Below are 19,550 nucleotides of genomic sequence, written 5' to 3'. Positions count from 1 at the left end.
TTTCAGATTTATTAGTATTTAGTAATATCAAACTGTTTAAGAATAACAACGTAAGTCCTATAAATAATAACTAGAATCCTACTTCTACTGAAAGAGCAAAATACCAAAATACTAAACAAACCAATCATAACCTAATTCAAAATAAAGAAAGAGTTTCAGAAATATCGAGTAAGATAAAGCTAAATAAAGAATGAGAATGATGTCTTAGATATCATCTGCATCACAAATAAGAATATTTGCAGAAGATCTCAATATAGTAATAACATCTTCTCAACATAAGCCATCTCATTACATATACAGGTAAATTAGCCACCCAATTAGCATTCTCAATACGAAGCACGGTGATAAGAAATGATAATATTGGGAAAGCAAAATCTATAGTGAGTAATCATGTAGAATTAAGTGTATTGCATGATTGACATCTCCAAGCACTCAATCTCGACTAAACATGGAATGATAATTCATTGACAAAAAGAACTGTTGCGCACTGCATCCTATCATGAGAAACAACACTACTACAATGAATTTTGATTCAAAATAAACTGTCAACAAAATAGTTACTCCACTAAAGTAATTATCAAACCTGATTTACAAAATTGCAAAATGCAGGGAAGAAATAACGTTTCACATTGTTGAAATGCACCAATCAGGTATGTAACAGAATGTTACAAAAGCAATCTTTATTAATAATACCTGCATCCACACCTGCCAGTTCCCCATCACGACTAAATTAAAAAGTGTCACCATCCCATTGGGGTAGTCATTGAAATTGAAGAGTAAGTAGCTTAATAAGTCAAGGGAATATAGTCATCATCTGATTAATCCAAAAATGAGACCTCTTCTTTAAAGGGGAAAACATAAAGGAATTATTGACGTGTTCCAGTCCTGAGTTATAGCATATGTACAGCTATAACTAGTCAAAGACATGTAATACTAAAAGATCTTCATGAACAGCAAAGGATACTCATTATCTTGAATATCAGTTCCATCTAGATCTGGATTTCCAGCATTCACGATCCCACCAAAAATCTGCTTAATAAAAAAGCAGATAGAAAACAAAAAAAAACTATGAAATTTCACAAAAAAGAAGAGGGTAAGAATGTGTTTCGTTGTCCTACAATATTAAAAAAAATTGACCCAGGCCCTCTTAATGAAATGCCCCCGAATTACAACTTAGTTCACCAAGTCATGAAAATTATATCAAAATGCATCAAGCTAAAGAAGGTAGAAAAGAGATGACAAAAACAAAGACGCGTAAATGCAGAAAGAAATCAAACCTGCACACCAAGGGAGCAATAAATGCATAAGACACAAAATATGGTTCCAAGATATGGCATCAGACTTGGTATCAAGGTCAAAAATGTCGCAACAAAGGCCCGATATTGTGGAACATGCATCAATAGCCTTATCAATCTTAACATTCTTGCTAGAAGAAGATATCTAATCCTGTAGGCAAAAAAACCATTTCATTTAGAAAATCATGGAGAACCCAACTCGTAAATTGAATTAAGCTTTCTCAAGAAACCACTCGAAGAAAAGCTCCATTTGAAAAAAAAATGTGCAGACGGTTATTATTTACTAATTTTTTACTTTTAAAAACCATTACATATGTTTCTTCTCGGGGCAAAATACTAACGCAAATCAGGAACCAACATCATTCAAAATTGGTCCCCACCAGCAGTCTCTTGGTTGTGAACAAAAATCAAAATATAATGGATGATCATGAACTTGAGTGTATGAGTTAAATGGCTGGACAGGGTAGAGTTAGTTCAATCCTAACTTAGTAAGGCCTTATAAATTTTGTTCCAAATCTTCAGCTTTCAAGACTTCCACACGAGACTCTACCTATTTCCTTCTTATAGGAATAAACATTCGTCTCTGATCTATATTTCACGAGGCCTGATCACTGACCGTAAGTTAAAACTTACGAACAAAGGAAACGTGGATGGTGAAAACGAAACTGTACTTCTAAAATCCATATATTGATTAATATTCACAAGACATTAAGTTCATATTTCGAAGTTTATTTAATGGCATAGTAATATATCCAAGCAAGGAAAATGGAAACTATCACAAATTATGTATGCGTTTTAGGAAATTCTACAAGGAGTAGATGGTGCACAAAATGGTGATACAAAATAAATATTTTCTTGATTTGTCTGGCCAATAATCAAATCCAGATTTCTTATTCCATTTTAATTATCTCAACCAAATAAATGAAATATAATTTCACGAACATAAAACAAATCTTCAGGAATTATGAATAAAATATTCTCACCATTCACCATTGGAGAGGAACGTAAGTCCTCGGGGAGAAATAAAAGTAGTAGTTTCTCCAATAACTGCAATGAACAATGAACAAGACAAGATATTCAATAAAATACAAGAAACACTATAAAATCCTCTGTTCCTAGGTGACCCGCAGCCCCATGCATATTTTTGTTGAAATATATCCACATAAAAAAAATTATGCACATTAATAAGCATGATTTAAAAAATATTAATTAAAATATTGAACATATTTATGAATATTTTGACTAATTTTAGATATTATAAAATATTTATATATTTTTAAAAAAAAAACCGCCTAGGCCTAGGCGCGCCACCCGCCTACCGCCTAACGCTTTTTAGATTCTTGATAAAATCTAGCATATTTCTCTCTTTAAAAATTATCCAGTCAGCAATGATTATGGCATAATTTGTGTCTAATAATGTGTCTTTATCTGTTTCTACTGATCATCAAATAATGTTGTGGCATCGTAGGCTTGGCCACCCAAATTTCTCTTATTTACAAAGATTATTTCCCTCATTGTTTGGCATAAAAGAGTTTACTTCTTTCAGTTGTGAAATGTGTCAATTTGCTAAACACACTCGCACGTCATTCCATCCAATCCCACATAAACCATCCACCCCCTTCTCCTTAATACACAGTGATAATGGGGACCCTAAAAAATTCCCACCTCAAATGGTAAAAGATGGTTCCTCATGTTCATAGATGATCACACACGAGTTACTTGGGTGCATCTTCTTCACGATAAATCGGAAACCAGTAAAATGTTCCAAATCTTTCATAAAATTGTCCAAACCCAATTTCAAACCCAAATTCAAACATTACGCACAGACAATGGGATGGTATATTTTAATTATGTTCTTCGGGAATATTTAACTGAACATGGGATTATTCATCAAAGCTCATGTGTTGATACACCCCAACAAAATGGGGTTTCGGAGCGACAGAATAGGCACTTCTTAGAAGTATCAAGGGCTCTTATCTTTACAATGAATGTTCCAAAATATTTATGGGGGGATGTCATATTAACTTCTGCATATCTTATCAATTGCTGACCAAGTCACCCTCTCAACTTCCAAACACCAGTGTCTACTCTCCAAATGCAGTATCCATTCTTCAAACCCCATGCTCTTCCTTTGAAAATCTTTGGGTGTACAGCTTTTGTCCATGCTCACGACGACCAACGAAGTAAACTTGATCCTAGGGCTGCAAAGACTGTGTTTCTTGGATATTCTCCAACTCAGAAGGGTCATAAGAGTTTTTGTCCTCAACCAAAAAAATTTTCGTCTCCTATGATATCACATTCTTTGAGGATACTCCTTACTTCTCATCAGCCTCGATTTAGGGGGAGAAAACAAATGAATCTTGCCTTTGGAACAGTTTCAGATTACCCGTACCTACTGAACCCTTACATGTCACCCCATATCCCGAAAGCAGCCTTTCCAGCCCCAATTTCAAACGATTAAAGCCCTTCCACATTTGAAACAAAGAAAGTATATGCCTGAACAACAAGAGCTTCAAGTCTACTCTCGAAGGAAAAAGCCACAAATTGGAAATGAGGTAGTGAACTCTACTCATCGCCGAACGGATGAACCGATAGTGGAGCCACTCAAAGAATCAGGTACTTGTTCTATTCTTGATTCTGACATTCCAATAGCTCTTAGGAAAGGTGTTCAATCATGGACTCAACATCCTATCTCTCAGTTTGTCTCGTATTCACAACTATCACCCTCATTTCGTGTTTTTACATCAAATCTATCTAGTGTATTTATTCCCAAGACTGTTGAAGAGGCCAATGAGTATTCCAGAATGGAAAACTGCCATACTTGAAGAGATGACCGCCCTTCAGAAAAATAAAACGTGGAACTTAGTGAAGTTTCCTCAAGGTAAAAGCACAGTGGGGTGTAAATGGGTTTCCACTGTTAAATACAGAGCGGATGGTTCGGTGGAAAGATATAAAGCTCGCTTGGTGGCAAAAGGGTTCACGCAAACGTTTGGGATTGACTACAGTAAGATGTTTGCTCCTGCTGCAAAACTTAATACGGTTCTACATCTTCTCTCATTAGCTGTCAATCTTGATTGGCCCTTACATCAATTTGATATTAAAAACACCTTTTTGAATGGGGAGTTGGAGGAAGAGGTTTATATGTGTGTCAACCTCCTGGATTTGAAATAGGAGGCGAAGTTGTCTGGAAGCTTAAAAAATCTCTTTATGGCTTAAAACAATATCCTCGAGCATGGTTTGACAGGTTTTCAAAGGCTATCAAGAGATTTGGTTACAAATAAGGACGGCAGACCATACATTGTTTCTGAGACACTCTGAAGTCAGGAAAGTCACCATTGTCATAGTCTATGTCGATGATATTATCATCACTGGAGATGACAACAAAGAAATGACAAAAATCAAATCAATGATGACAAAAGAATTTGAAGTCAAGGACTACGGAGCATTGAAATATTTCTTAGGAATAGAGATTGCTAAAAGTAAAAAAGAAATTTCAGTTTCTCAAAGAAAATACACCTTGAATCTCTTGAAAGAAACATGGATGCTGGAATGTAAACCAAGCCAGACTGCGATTGAACTTGGTAACAAAGAAAAGATGCTTGAAGGAGAACCGGTTGATAAGGGGAATTATCAGCGCCTTGTTGGAAGACTAATCTACCTTTCACATACAAGGCCAGATATCACATTTGCAGTCAATTTGGTCAGCCAATACATGAATTCTGCAAGCACCAGGTAAGGGGCTGTTCTTTTCCAAGATTAATGATAGGAGTCTAAAAGGATTTGCAGATTGAGCTGGTTCAATTGATGACCGAAATCAACATCTGGGTATTGTACAGTGTTGTGGGAAAACTTGGTGACATGGCGTAGCAAGAAGCAGTCTGTTGTGGGTAGGAGTAGTGCAGAAGCAACATACAGGGCAATGTCTCATGGGATATGTGAACTTATTTGGATTAAGAGAGTATGGGAGAGTTAAAGATAGGATTTGAAAATCCTGTGAAACTCTACTGTGATAACAAGTCCGCTATCATGATAGCTCGCAACTAGGGGTGTAAACGAATCGAGCCGGTTCGTGAGCTTTTCGAGTCAGCTCAGTAAATATTTGTTTCGTATTCGAACTTATCGAACTCAAGCCGAATCCGAACATGTTCGAACTTTTTTTCGAGCCGAGCTCGAGCCAAAATTATTTTGTTCGATAGTTCACGAATAGTTCGCTAGCCTTAATATTTATTCACGAAGGTACATCCAGAAAAAGCTCATGAATCTTGTGGGCAAACTTGGACTTATCAATATCTACACCCAAGCTTGAGGGGAAGTGTGGATTTAGATAAACCTCATCAAATATTCGATAAATATTTGATATCAATATGGAATACATACCCTGATCACACTAACTTGCTGATTTATTGACGAAGGTACATCCAGAAAAAGCTCATGAATCTTGTGGGCAAACTTGGACTTATCAATATCTACACCCAAGCTTGAGGGGAAGTGTGGATTTAGATAAACCTCATCAAATATTCGATAAATATTTGATATCAATATGTATTTTAATAGAATAATTTCAGAGATAATTTATCTGTTATTTTTAGTAGGATGATATTTGATTAGACTTAATTTAGTGGATTAATTATTATTCTTGTGCTATATATACGTGCGTTGTACTCAAAAAATAAATGAGAAATTAATTTATTCTCTCTCACCCTACTTTCAGTTCTCTACCACGAAAACTAGATCCTTAAAATGTTCCAATAACACCACCACCAGTGACCCGTCAACTCTTCCTCCCAAAGAAAAAAAGGCCATTGAATAAAATTTAAAAATCAAGCTAAAATCTATGAATTGGTAAAAGTTTCTATGTTGCATTAGCTGATCCCTTGGTACTCGACCATAAATAAGCAGCTCTAAGATTCAAAATTCACAAATTGGTATTCAAATTCTAAATATGGCTGAAGCTACAATTAGGTGAATCGGTTTCTATTATGTCAAGGTACTTACCAATTACCCAGGTGATCACAAAGTCAAAGCGATTTTGCCCATCCCTCCAATAATTCACAAACCCATACGAATAGACTTTCAGTGCCATCTCAAGGACATAAATCCATCCTGCGGTGGAAAATATAACTTGTCAATTCAAAATACAACAAAAATTACAAAACTTCGCGATTTTGAGGATTCGTTAGACATGGATGGAGATAATATAGATAGCTATCTCATCATTCTTATGTCCAAGTGTCAAACTTGCTCGTCTCCACCATTTCACAACAAACAATGGTTTCAGACTTTAACTCTTTTGCAATAGTTATTAACATTAGTTTGCCTGCTTCAAAACCAAAAATTTCTCAGCAATTTCATCTCCTTTGTATAGATATCTCATTTGTTATTCGCTTAATGTGCAGATGAAACCTCTTTTACATCAGTGCTGGTCTAGAATAGCAGCATTGAATTTTGCTTGGTAATGAACTCTAAAAAATTTAAGACCATATCAGCATCTTTAAGCAAGTAGTTTTCACTTCTGCGCACAATGTCATTAAATTGAAATTCTCATTGAAAAATTGTCATTATTTGGCGCCTTAACTCTTGAGTTATTGGTTGATGGAAAAGCGATTCTTCAAGATCTCATATATGGTGTTTCAAACAAAAAAGATGCATGGTCTCCAACTAAATAAACATGTGTGGATAAAAGCGCTTAAGGAAAAAAAATGAATCAAAATGTAACTACTACAAGTTTACCACATCACTTGGCACCACTTTATTCAGGATAGTAAATCCAGTGATTACATGATGCAGTATGAGATTCATGGATTTCTTACCAAATACAAATTCCAACTTTTGCCAAAACCCTTGAGCAGAATTATTCTGTATGTCAAGCTGCAGACAAGTGCACAACAAAATTTCCCTATGTTAAAAATCGCTACTGATGATGGAAATGGCGAGTTATTTGACAAGTTTTTCTGAAATAAATTTCCTAGTTTCTATGGCTTAAGTTTAAATGAGCGGCATAGTACAGGCTTCAACTCTTAGATGAGATAATATTTCAATATTGCAATAGACAAAGGCAAATGAGAAGGCCCTGGACTAATATGCTTCTCATGCGCATTGACAACAAAGAGTTCCACGCTCAGGTATGTTGTCATCAAGAAACATAATACTTCGTGTCTCTAAAAGATTAATCTTTACATGAGGAAGTAAGTCAATGCACATAGTGTGTCGAAACTTCAAGGTTATGTCATCATCTTCACGAAGACATGGCTATCTAAATCTCAATATCCCAAGAATATCATTCAATTATGCGGCTTTCTCAGCCACAAGCAGGAAGATAATATTTATCCGTTGTTTAAATCAAGTTGAAAGTTGCAACTTCAAATATTTGATTGCAACACCAATTGTCCAATCCAATGCTACTACACCAGTATCTTAATGGAATCTAATTCATCCAATAATGCATTACTCGTGTTGATTGCAGCACTCTTTCCATGAGGGTCAACTCCCTGTGATTGAACAGGAACTGAGTATATAGAATGGTGGGGGAAAAGTTGGACTGCTCAAAGGCAGAAGGCAACGGAGAAGAAGAGAGAATAGATTGATCCAAACTATCAATTTAATTCTCTTAGTTTGCCAAATGAACACTTATAGGCTGTGCAGGTGGGATCTAAATTTCTAATAGTAAATATCTTTCGGTTAGCTACTCCTTTAACGATAGTGACATAATCATATCATTCCTCACACCCTGGGAACCTACTTCATCCTCAAAGTTAGAAAAATGTTGTATCCCTGCCTCCCGCATATATCCATGTACGAAGTCATTCCCTCTTTCCACAAGATTTGATAACTTCTGTAATCAACTCTTTAGAAAACCAACTTTAAACCAACACCTTAGCCACCTTTCATTAATTCAGATCCATACATCATGGTTCACCAACTTCACAAAGAAATTATAATATGTTGAGTGATCTGAATGATGAGAGAGATTCGAAAAAGCACAAAACAAAGAACATTGAAATATCCCACAAATATTACTAATGCTATTCAATGTGTATCAGAACGTACAAAATGGCACTAGGGGACTTATATCGAAGAGACCGATTATATCAAGCAAAACAATTTAATCACTACACTAAGGTACCATTTGAAAATTGCTTAAATAAACAATCATTACCGTTGTCTCAATAACGACAGCAACAAAATTCAAGATGAGAATGAATGCTACTATGTAACCAAACATGGTACTTCGCACAAAATTTTTCAGCATTTCAGATGCAGGTGAATGGTAGTACGTCGAGCAACTTTCAAAAATAGGTTCCTGAAAAGACCAAGGAGAGGCAAGGCGTAGTCAGTAAATTCAGATTGACATACTTCATGGTTACCCATAAGGCAAGTTGGCTCACTATATCTTCTTTTTGAAATCTGAGTCCTATCGCATGGGACAGATCATAAAATTCTTCCAAATTAATCTGCATGTGCACCAAAAAGCAGTCAGACACTAAATGCCATTTGATAAAATTATGCAACTTTTTTGGGGGTTGGGGAGGGGAGGATATAATGCCCACCCATTTAACCTGATACGTTGAACACAATACTCCAAGAAATTACGATAAAAAAATAAAAAATACTCCAAGAAACTAAATTTCTAGGATATATAATATACACATGTTATAGATTTACATTCTTTGTTCTTTTAGTTCTTTTACTAAATAAATATATTGCTCATCATTCAGTTTAATTGTAAAATTATTGTAGCAAGTTGGCACTTGTTGACAAAATGAATCAAGATATAAATTTTTTTGGCAGAATTTCGTATCCAAAGAGTATCAGATTGCATGAGGTGTTATTAAGACACCATAAAAACTCAATTTATTGGTCCATAGCGACAGAAACACGAAATAATCAAGCAAATCAAATCAACTTGAAAACCAAATAAAATCCCGTAAAAAATTCCTTCCGAAGCCTATGTTTATTTGAACAAGAAATAAAATGATAATTTAGCGGTTGCGGAAAAGTAAGAATGAGAAAATGTGTGGTAATAGCTATAGTTTGAATAGTGCTTGGTTCCTTTTAAAAACCTACTAGTTCATTCATATAGCTTCTAGATCCAAACCACCAGAATAGTAAACCTTGCAGTCAATTTTTTCCACCAAAACCCTAAGTTTCAAAAATCTGGTATGAGTCAGAATGAGAAAAGATGGAATCAAAAGGGGAGCAGGTACAGGAAGGGTTCTTTAAAGCAATTAAACTAACCAGGCAGCATTTGCTAATCTAGTGAACAGTGAAGAATAGCCAAAGTAACTAAATTACAATGAACAATGCACACATGCTTCTACAACACAATTCAACCAATCAGTCCAAGACACAAGTAAAAAGCAAAATTTTTTTGAAATGCTTTTGTAAATCATATGGTTTATTCAACTCAAAGTAGCAAATTTTGAAAGTAAACAAAAACCAAGGGGGAAAAATCACTGTATTTCAAAAGGTAGATGAGTTTTTACATCAGGGACAGAGTAACTAGATTAACAGATCAAAATAATTGAGCTGAAAAGTGTAAATAAAGTAAATCAATTACATCTGCCCCGAAAATGAAAGTAAGAGTATAGGATCCACCTTGACGTCATGACTGTCATCCAACTCATCAAATATCAATTCAAAATCATCCCGTGATATTTTTGGCAATGTCCTAAACACAACGGAGTCATTACATGTTTAACCGTTGACATGAAAACATGTTGCAAAAGAAAACTGTACGTAAAGAAGAAATACTCGAATCATGACATTATCGTATCTTCATATCAAACAATGGTTTGAAGGTGAAAAAAATAAATCAGTATCTTATGAAATATCATAGAAGCTATCTCATAAATGACAAGTCACCTGTTTTCAGTACAGACTACAGATCCATTAAATCGAACATATGCAACAAATATTACTTTTTTATTTATTATAATATCCAAGGCGGAAAACATATCACTTTGCAGAATGGTAATTGTATCTCTAGTACCACCTAACGTTTCATATCACCGCCAAAAGCTTTATCTCTATAGTTGGTTTCAAAATAATAGCAACCTTCAAAGAAGTGAGCAAAAAAGAGTGATTGAGTGGTCATACGACACGTTCACTTTTGAGAAAATCGAAAATATTTTTAAAAAAGGGAATGAGAAATGGTTTTAAAAAGACAACTCTTGCAATGAAAAGTTCACCTCAAGAAGTGAAGGTTGTCTCCAACAAATTATTCCTGATGTGTTCACATTGCATATTTCCAGATAAATATAGTGCTGACAGAGTAATCTTTCAGCAGTCAAATATGATTAAGCACCTCGTCATCTTGCAGTGTCTCGATATGTGTCATAGATTGCAACAGTGTTAATTTATATCTAATCACTAGAATAGAAAGTGGAGATGAATGTACAAGTAAGCAGGAAACAACATTTAGCAAGTGAAATTTATCACATAAAATGTAACTCCACCTGTATTTGTTCAATTCTTCAAATAGACGAATGCATTGATCTTTGTTAAGGTAACCACGATTCTGCCATTACCAAAATCATGAAAATAAATCAAGACATATGAATTGAAAACAAAAAAAGGAAAATATTTCGTACGATTTTGCCATTATTGATAAGCTATGATTTTCTGATTTCTGAGGAAAGAGAGAGGAGCTTGCACTAGGCACGTGGTTGCTTACAAGAGAAAGAACCAACAGTATAAACATCAGAATGCATGGAAAGACATCTTTATTGATGATAAAGACTGAACCCAGTTCTTTTTTGGATTACCACCCAACCATCTAAGAAAACCTCCTTCAAAATCATGAAATCAATATTTTTCTTAAAGCTATCTTTAGCATGGAGTATCACGCATTTTACACACATTCCTTTCACTGCTCGATCGAATAATCCATTAAGGTTAGTTTATTTCCTGGATTTGTAGTGCAAAAATTTAAGTTTTAATCATAGAACATCATGATTTAGGAATATATATGCTAGAACGAAGACATTTTTGGATGAATGTGGTTGGGAACATATAACGGTTTATTATTGCATATAATCAATTGATAGTTGTTTAGTGACTTCCAAAGCCTGACTTGTTATTTCTTAGCTTTAGAAAATTTTTATTTATTTTCAGATTTTGCTTTGTATTACGATGCAGTTCGGAACTTAAATTGAAATATCTAAGTTAATTGTAAGCTTTGGCAAACTATTATGGCAGTTGATATCTTTTCAAATGAAAGGAATGCTCTTAAGTTTTTCACTTCTTCAAAAGATATAGAGGATGGGATATTAACATTCAAATTTCAATAGTTAACTAAGGTTTCGTTTGGTTCAATAGTTAACTAAGGTTTCGTTTGGACAAGTACTTATAAAACGTACTTGTAAAAGTGTTTTTTTTAAAATTTATAGAATGTTTTAAAAGTTGTTTTAAGAATAAATATGTGCTTGGACAACTATTCTATAAAAATATTTTAACATTCAAAAGTAATGTTGTTTTTATTTCTTCGTTGTCTTTCATTCTAAAAACATCTTAAAGTACCTCTCAATTGTTCTTTAAAAACTATACATGGAGAACACTTTTTAAAAAATGTTTTTCAAAAACATTTTACAAAATTTTTGTCCAAACACGTAGTTTAAGTTTTTTCACATATAAAACATTAAAACGTTTTTAAAATAAATGTCCAAACGGAACCTAAGTTTTAAATCTGACCTTATATAGCATTCAAACATTTTATTAAGATTGAATTCGTGTAAAACATAGATGGTTTTAATGTTCGAGACACGGTTTTAAATTTACTTCAAATTTTGTTGCAAATCGAATTATCATCTTGTGTGCGGCGAATTCTCCTTTAATTATTCGGATAAATGTGGTTTCCTTAGATTAATTTTAAAATAACAAGCACCTAAGGTCCTATGAGGATGGGACGTAATCAGATTAGAAATTTTGCTTAAATTAGGATTATTGTTAATTAAAATAACTCCGGTTTATTGATTCTTAAACTTTGAGATATTTGCCGAAGTCATACAGTTAAATATGCTAAAGACTTCAAATGTGTACACTTCTCATTGCGACATTATTTCGCAAAAACTCCTTAATAATGAACTTGGATGTTTGTTGTGTGTTTTATTGTATGTTATTTGTGTATATTGCCTGCAAGTGTTGTTTAGTTTTGCATTATTTCATTCTGCATATTGATCTGTATCCATTGAAATTTTGTATTATGTATTCTATTATGTTATATGAACTACTTTTTGCTTCCTGCGGGTCTACGTATTGTGTATGACGACACATGTGAGCCACCTATTGTTTCTCTGTTGTCACTGTAGCATGTGCATTTGTGTTGTCTGTCATGTGAGTCACCTCTTGGTTCAGTTCCCGTGGGTCAATGTGCTACATGTCACCTCTTATTTCTCTATGGTCAACATGTTGCATGATGAAATTTCTAATATCTAATTTTGCTATTTTGTTTTCTTTGGAGTTCTGGCATTTTGCATTTGTCCGCATATGCATTTATTTTTATTATTGTTACGACAGAATTTGTCGTTACCCACGAGATCGATTTACTAGCCGGAATGTTTGGAGTGTGCTGAATTATTATGGCGGACGAAGTAGAGGTACACATAGAATGCGTGGAGTAGATAGTCAAGGACGATGGTGATGTGGGAGCTTGATTCATGGGGCTCAGATATAACAATTTTACTTTGTGATCATTAGGTCTTCGTATTGAATCAAAATGACTTTGTTTAGTTTGGAACCTTTTGAACTTAGGATCATTTTGAAATATTTATTGATTATTTTATTTTGGAAAGGAAAGACACGAGAAAGACATATAAAAGTCATCAAGACATGTTGAAGTCATCGGGATACATCAAGTATCAGCTTTATGCCTTTATATCTTTGCACCTATAATGGATGAACTCACCAAAAATATTCAGGACATGGTGCCTTGCTGCATGTTGTTTGCAGATGACATTGTCTTGGTAGATGAGGCTCGTTCAGGAGTAAATAACTAGGCGAGAAATATTGGAAGATAAAGGTTTTAGACTTAGTAGAGCAAAGATAAAACATGTGGAATTTAAGTTTAGCAATACTAAGAGCAGCGAGACAATAGTTAAAACAAGAGACATTGAATTACCAGCAAGGGAGACCTTTAAATGTCTAGGATCATTTTTACGAAAGATTGGAATATTGATAGAGATTTATCACAAAGGATACAAGTAGGATGGTCGAAGTGAATAAGTGCATATGGCTCTTTGCGTGATCGTAAGGTACCCTTGAACCTCAAAGGAGATTTTAAATGTATAGTGATTAGGTATGCTATGTTACATGGATCCAAATGTTGGGTGGTAAAGCAGAAGCACGAACAAAATATTAGAGTCGTAGAGATGAGGATGCTGAGGTGGATATGTCGACATACAATAATGGTTAGGCTATGAAATGAGTTTGATGGAGAAAAAGTTGGGGTTGGGCCTAGCGAAGAAAAATTGAGTGAGATACACTTGAGATGATATGGACACGTACAAAGGCAACCAATAAAGGCTCCAGTTAAGAAAAATGAGACCATGACCGGTACCCATAGTACTGGATGAAGGAGACCAAAAATAAGACATGGATAAAAACGATTAAGCATGATATCCACTATCTAAATATAGATGAAGATATAATAGGAGTAGAATACAAGACGTAGGAGGATCCATATAGTCGACCCACTTAATGTGATAAAGTCTTGTGTGTTGTTGATGCATTGATTATTTTCTTTTCTGTAAGTTGAATGAGTGTTAAATAGGTCAAATTCTTTTTCAACTCATTTAATTTTATAATATAAATTCTGCATACAATACTAATGCGCAAAACCAGGCCTTATAACACAAATGTACCAGTTCATCCTTCCAATATCCGGCAAGTGACCAGGATATCATTGCTTTGATACAACTATCTCAAAAATACACAATTGATGCACAACGATATCACTTGAATGTAGATAGTGAAAATGGATAAGAGAGAAGTTCGTGAGTCAACTAGTAATTACAAAGAAATGACAAGTTCAGCAATGGGGAACGGCCTCAAGGGCAAGAAATAGTTCAAACAGCAGAAGCAGAATCTTCTCTCTCTACCAAAGCATAGCTAGCCACTCAAACTCTAGCTTCTGAATTCTTCTACCCTAGTTGAACAATGTGAAGACCAATAATATTGAGTCGTTCATTTTGACATGTAAATATTTTAGTTTCCTTATATGACATTTCACTAGTATCCTAGAATATCTCTAGAATAAAGGGAGTTGATCTACTATGTATATATTTTCGTTACTACTGTTCTTAGAAGATTTGATAGGTTAGGTTTGGTTATTTTCTAGAGGCATTATTATCTATAAATTAGGCCTGTACATTACATTCTGCATGGAAGGAATAAAAATTCACCTATCATTCATTTCCTCATGGTAGCAGAGGTCCAAGGCCTAAAATTCTAGGGTTAAAAGCTACGTCCCATCCACATAATGAAATTTGGAATGGTCGACGATAAACCCAGCTCATTCTCCACATCATCCGACACTACTTCTCAAGATTCTAATCATAGACCGAATCCCCAACATAAACGCTACATCCTTGCAATAAGCATTAGGATTGGGCTTAGCATAAGTTATGCTTAATTTGTGAGAGCTGACTTGGTAGCTTGAGTGTGATTATCCTTTCTCTGGAGTTAAGGTATGACACATGAAAAATGAATGGTAACAGGTATTTTAAAGGGTTAATTGATAAAATCTATGTCTGACACCCAGAAGCGGTTTTTTTTTTAGCATTTATATGACTATTTGCAAACTTTCATCCTCTTTTCCATACATAACGATAACACTTTTCGAGTGTTGGTTGGGACAAGAGTTTGGCTTGGAAGCCAAAGGGGAGAGTTCGAGGTTTGTATTTTCTTGTTATGTTTTTTATTTTTTAGAGATTGTATATTGAGACCGTATGGTCATTTCTACAAGTAACTTATATTTAATGGCCCCAGGGAGATGTCTGTTATGAACCTGTGAAGCGGATCTAGTTATAGGGCGATGGAGAGGTAGGTCGTTTAGATCAGTGATAGGTTTATGGGTTTTTCTGCCTTGCTTCCCTATTTTGAATGAATATAGGGGCTCGTTTCTTGAGAGAACCCCTCGATCTCGTGCAGATTGGATTATTTGGAATTCAAGATGCTCTCTTTATTCATCCATCAGCAATTTAAATACAAAGGAAAAGCCACTTATTTAGGTAAGGCGTGGCTTACTGCATAATTGAATTCTGAAATTATGCCATATAAGGCTTAACAAGGAAAGTAGATAAAATCAATATCATAGGATCTTCTACTGTCTATTCTTGAATTTCCCATGACTGAACCGTTGGTAAGTTATGTCATTGGGCTTTGCTGCTTGACCCATTTGCATGATGGGCTGAATGGCAAGGTTTGGGTCCATGACAATGTCCCGGGATTGTACTCTTAATATCACTTAAATTATTTGTAAATCTGAGCGTTAGCCGCTTTCCAAAAGCTATAACTAGTGGTAACGGTACAACTTAAAGCTCAAGTGCCACGTTACGATTGTTCTACCCAACACCGACAACTATTGCACCCAACAATCTTCATCCCAATAATTGCATCCCTTGTAATCAATAAGAATTGAACCCGTAACCTTGGATTTGATACTAATTTTAGGACCGAGCACTTGTTGCTTTACCAAAAGCTATAGTCGGCGGTAACGGTGCAACTTAAATCTTTTAAAACTGTATAGGATCTCAAGTGTCACGTTTCGATTATTCTACCAAGCAGGGACAATTATTGCACCCAACATTATTATAAACTTGATTGTCTCATTTAGGTATTAAACTCTTTATATATATGTTGTTACAATAGACTTCATTAAATAATCGGTTGAATTAGTGTAGAAAAATACAAAGAGAATATATTGAAGAGAGAGTATTATTATCCTTTGATATATGTTTCTTATCAAAAAAAAAAAAAAGTATTATTATCCTTGATTCAAGAATGAAGAATACAACATAATTTATAAATCTCACATTAGCCCTACCATATGGAAAGTAATTTACCCCTAATTTAACTTTATAATATACTCATAATACCGATTGAGAATCCTAGCTATTAAGAAATAGAATATTCAACAATTAGTTATAAAATAATTTAGATTTTTTTATTAACAAATTCAGACTTTTTATTTACTTTAATAAAAAAAATAGCACAACAATAAAGTGAAAATCCGGGGTCCCACACATTTACAACACTATGGTGGCAGCGCAGAAGGGAGATAGGTTTAGTTAAGAAAGGAACAAAGCTGTATGAATAGGGTTCAACCAACATATTTAAAATAAAATGATTTTGTAAAACGAAATCACTAAAACATGGATGAGAATCAACATTCAAGCAGCAAATGGAACCAAAATCGTACTCACATCAGGATCAAGCATGTTAAAGGCTTTCGTCAGTATCCTCGTTCTTGTCCGATCCTTCTCAGCCACTTGTTTTACAAGCTGACGAAATGGGAAATCAGGACCATGTCTAGCTTTAAAACTAATAATACACCAGATAACCACATTCACAAGGTGTCGGGCACATGAGGCAGTATTTAGCAAGTGTAGGTAGAATTTACCAAGTGTGCCAAACATTTTATAAAAACAGACATCACATTTACCTAAAACATGCATTTCTCTATATCTGGACCAAGCCTTACAGATTGCATTAACTCGCCATAATGGATGAAGACATTGTTTCAGTTTACATTTATAGCTAGACAAGTACTACCTCCACTCACATTTCTGTCCTGTTTACCAATACACAACGTTGTGCTAGCTAATTCTATAACCGATTATATAACTTTTGCCAATTCTGAGAGCGAAAAGGAATAAACTTAAATATGTTGATAGATATTAATATTATTCAAGCACTTCGAGCAAAGGGTCTTCTCAGGACTAAGCATATAAAAGCCAAGAAGGTAATGACAAAGTGCAGAGAGTAGGGCAATGCAACATATTGGACTCTCAAATTGATCTAATTAAATCAGCATTTTAGCTTGGTAAAACTATTCCGATTTAAGAGCAATCCACGTGCATGTCGGCCTGCGTGATTAGAATCTCTCGCTTCTTTTTCCTCTTAATTCCAAATTGCACTCTCTAGATATCCACTCAATTAGGTTTACTACCCAAATCCAAAGTCACCCTAGAACAGCCTAACCAGTTTAAGGACCTGATTAATAGTTAATAACACTCAAATGCTCTTTAAAGTTGACAAATTTTTGTATTTGATAAGTTTAAGCAGAGTAGTTTAAAACACCAATCTGATATGCATTTGAGGATGAAGTATATAATGTCCATATGTATAAAGATGCCATATTTATCAACTGAAACTTATAAAGGGTGCCATAAGCAATGACTCAGAAGGATTGATACCTCACTCTTAAAGCTATCATATACGACGGCAAGGATCAAATTGGTGACGAAGTAAACACCCAACAACACATAAAGGACAAAAAATAGGCAATACCAACGTGAGCCCCTGCAAGAAGATTAAATGTGCAAGTGAAATAGAAGAAATTTAAATACTACTTAAAGTACAACTATATAAGAAACGCCGTTATTTACAAGCAGTTTTAGCAACTCGTCTCTCTTTCTATGGGGTTTGACCTATTGTCAGGGAAGCTTTAACAATGTAGCTACTCAAACAATTGTCACATTTGAAAATATTCATTATGGTAGCTAAAACAACGAACTTTGTCTACATGGGTTGAGTTAACTACATCCGCTTCCCTGAACTTTGACCTAATTAAAGACTAATTTATAGTTATTCAATTCACTAAAAGAAATGAAGAAAGGTGTGAGACATGGCATCATGGACATGGAGTCGAGCAAGTGAAAATTTGGAAAAACACAAAGTTGGATGTATCAAGAAATGGAACAAAAAAATGTGGGATTTTCTTTTTTACCACGTTAAGGAATGATTTCATTATGACAAGGAAGTTTGATTCAGTGATTACCTTTTTAACATCTTGAATACATTTGTTTAGAGAGTATCAAAATTTAGAAAATTCAAAATAGTTTTAAGGACATTGTTAATTACTATTTTAATGTAACAAAAGAAAAATTCTTGAAATATAAAACTTTGTCTATATAACAATAGCGTTAAGCTTCCTCTATAATGGCAGCGTAATAAAGAAAACAATCATCAAAAGAGTAATTACAATGAATCAACTATAAATTTGAAATTCACTATTTTTACTTTAAACTAATAAAAAACCAAAATTTAATACTTATTTGAAAAATTCATTTAGATAAGCACAGAAAAAGCAACAATAATATTTTGTTTTATATTCTTACAAACAATGACATTTAACCTTCTAGTTTTCAATCAAGACTATTATTCCAAACTAGCATTTTCCACTAAAGTTATAACAACACTTTTTGATTATAAAATAGAAATATAACCTTTTCTTTGCTCATATTAGCCATTCATAAAACACAAATATTAATTTTTTTGAGCTCATGATTTAATGGTTTCAGCAAATATTTAATTTTTTGAAGTAACTATTGCACCACCCATGCATTTTGGAAAAAGGGGGGGGGGGACTTAAAAAAGTATGGCATCTATGTATATTTCTTCAAACATATACAAGCATAATTTGTATATACATATGATTCAAAATTTTATGCAATATCTTAGAGCATTTATAAAATTATGGATTATAGGAAATAATACCACTTATATCTCAATAATATTTTCAAATTTAACAATTTTTTATGTCATAACCGTTTTTTTCACTGAAGTATCCCAAATTCAGATATCAAGCACTGATTTCATTATCCAAATAGTTTGAATTATAACACATCAATTTTTGCAATGAAAATTTGCAGTAGTGCATAAATCTAAGCCAAGAAATCTTATGGATAGCAAGATATAGTATCCAAATTTTCACAGCCTCTTACTTGTATGCAGGAATCCACACATCTGGGTTGTTGGAAGTGGTGAATAAAACAAACATCTGGTACAATGTTGTGCCATATGATGTGAATATAGTCTTCCCTTGTTCAGTATCTTCAAAGATAACGAAAGCCAACCAGCTAGAGAACAGAAGAAATAAAAGAAATAATGCCTGCATTTGATCCCCCGCCACAAATCCCACCATTGCCAGAAAAGAAAAGAGCATTAAATATCATCATTCAAAATAACAGATAAGTTCTTAATGAAGTTATGTATTTTGGTTATCCATGAGTCTTAATTATTTTTAAAATTTAGAAG

At 34.1% G+C, this 19,550-nt stretch overlaps 1 protein-coding gene across 2 annotated transcripts in view; it reads right to left on the bottom strand.

Moving 5' to 3' along the window:
- The window catches only part of LOC140865565 (two pore calcium channel protein 1B), a 42,306-nt gene that overhangs the window by 12,903 nt on the left and 9,853 nt on the right, over positions 1–19,550 (bottom strand). The window contains exons 7-19 of one of the 2 annotated variants that reach the window (XM_073270244.1): positions 19,238–19,404; positions 17,708–17,813; positions 16,715–16,792; positions 10,751–10,812; positions 9,891–9,963; positions 8,681–8,746; positions 8,452–8,595; positions 7,106–7,163; positions 6,291–6,398; positions 2,279–2,342; positions 1,278–1,446; positions 965–1,029; positions 694–784 (exon numbers count right to left, since the gene is read on the bottom strand). In XM_073270244.1, the coding sequence (XP_073126345.1) occupies positions 694–784; positions 965–1,029; positions 1,278–1,446; positions 2,279–2,342; positions 6,291–6,398; positions 7,106–7,163; positions 8,452–8,595; positions 8,681–8,746; positions 9,891–9,963; positions 10,751–10,812; positions 16,715–16,792; positions 17,708–17,813; positions 19,238–19,404 (1,251 nt within the window). The remainder of the gene's footprint in view (positions 1–693; positions 785–964; positions 1,030–1,277; positions 1,447–2,278; positions 2,343–6,290; positions 6,399–7,105; positions 7,164–8,451; positions 8,596–8,680; positions 8,747–9,890; positions 9,964–10,750; positions 10,813–16,714; positions 16,793–17,707; positions 17,814–19,237; positions 19,405–19,550) is intronic. The other variant, XM_073270245.1, reaches the window with a different exon arrangement.

Source organism: Henckelia pumila, chromosome 4 (assembly GCF_033568475.1).
Source record: "Henckelia pumila isolate YLH828 chromosome 4, ASM3356847v2, whole genome shotgun sequence".
NCBI classification, from domain to species: Eukaryota; Viridiplantae; Streptophyta; class Magnoliopsida; order Lamiales; family Gesneriaceae; genus Henckelia; species Henckelia pumila.
Note: the sequence above shows the minus strand (reverse complement) of the source record. Positions and strands in the feature narration are given on the sequence as shown.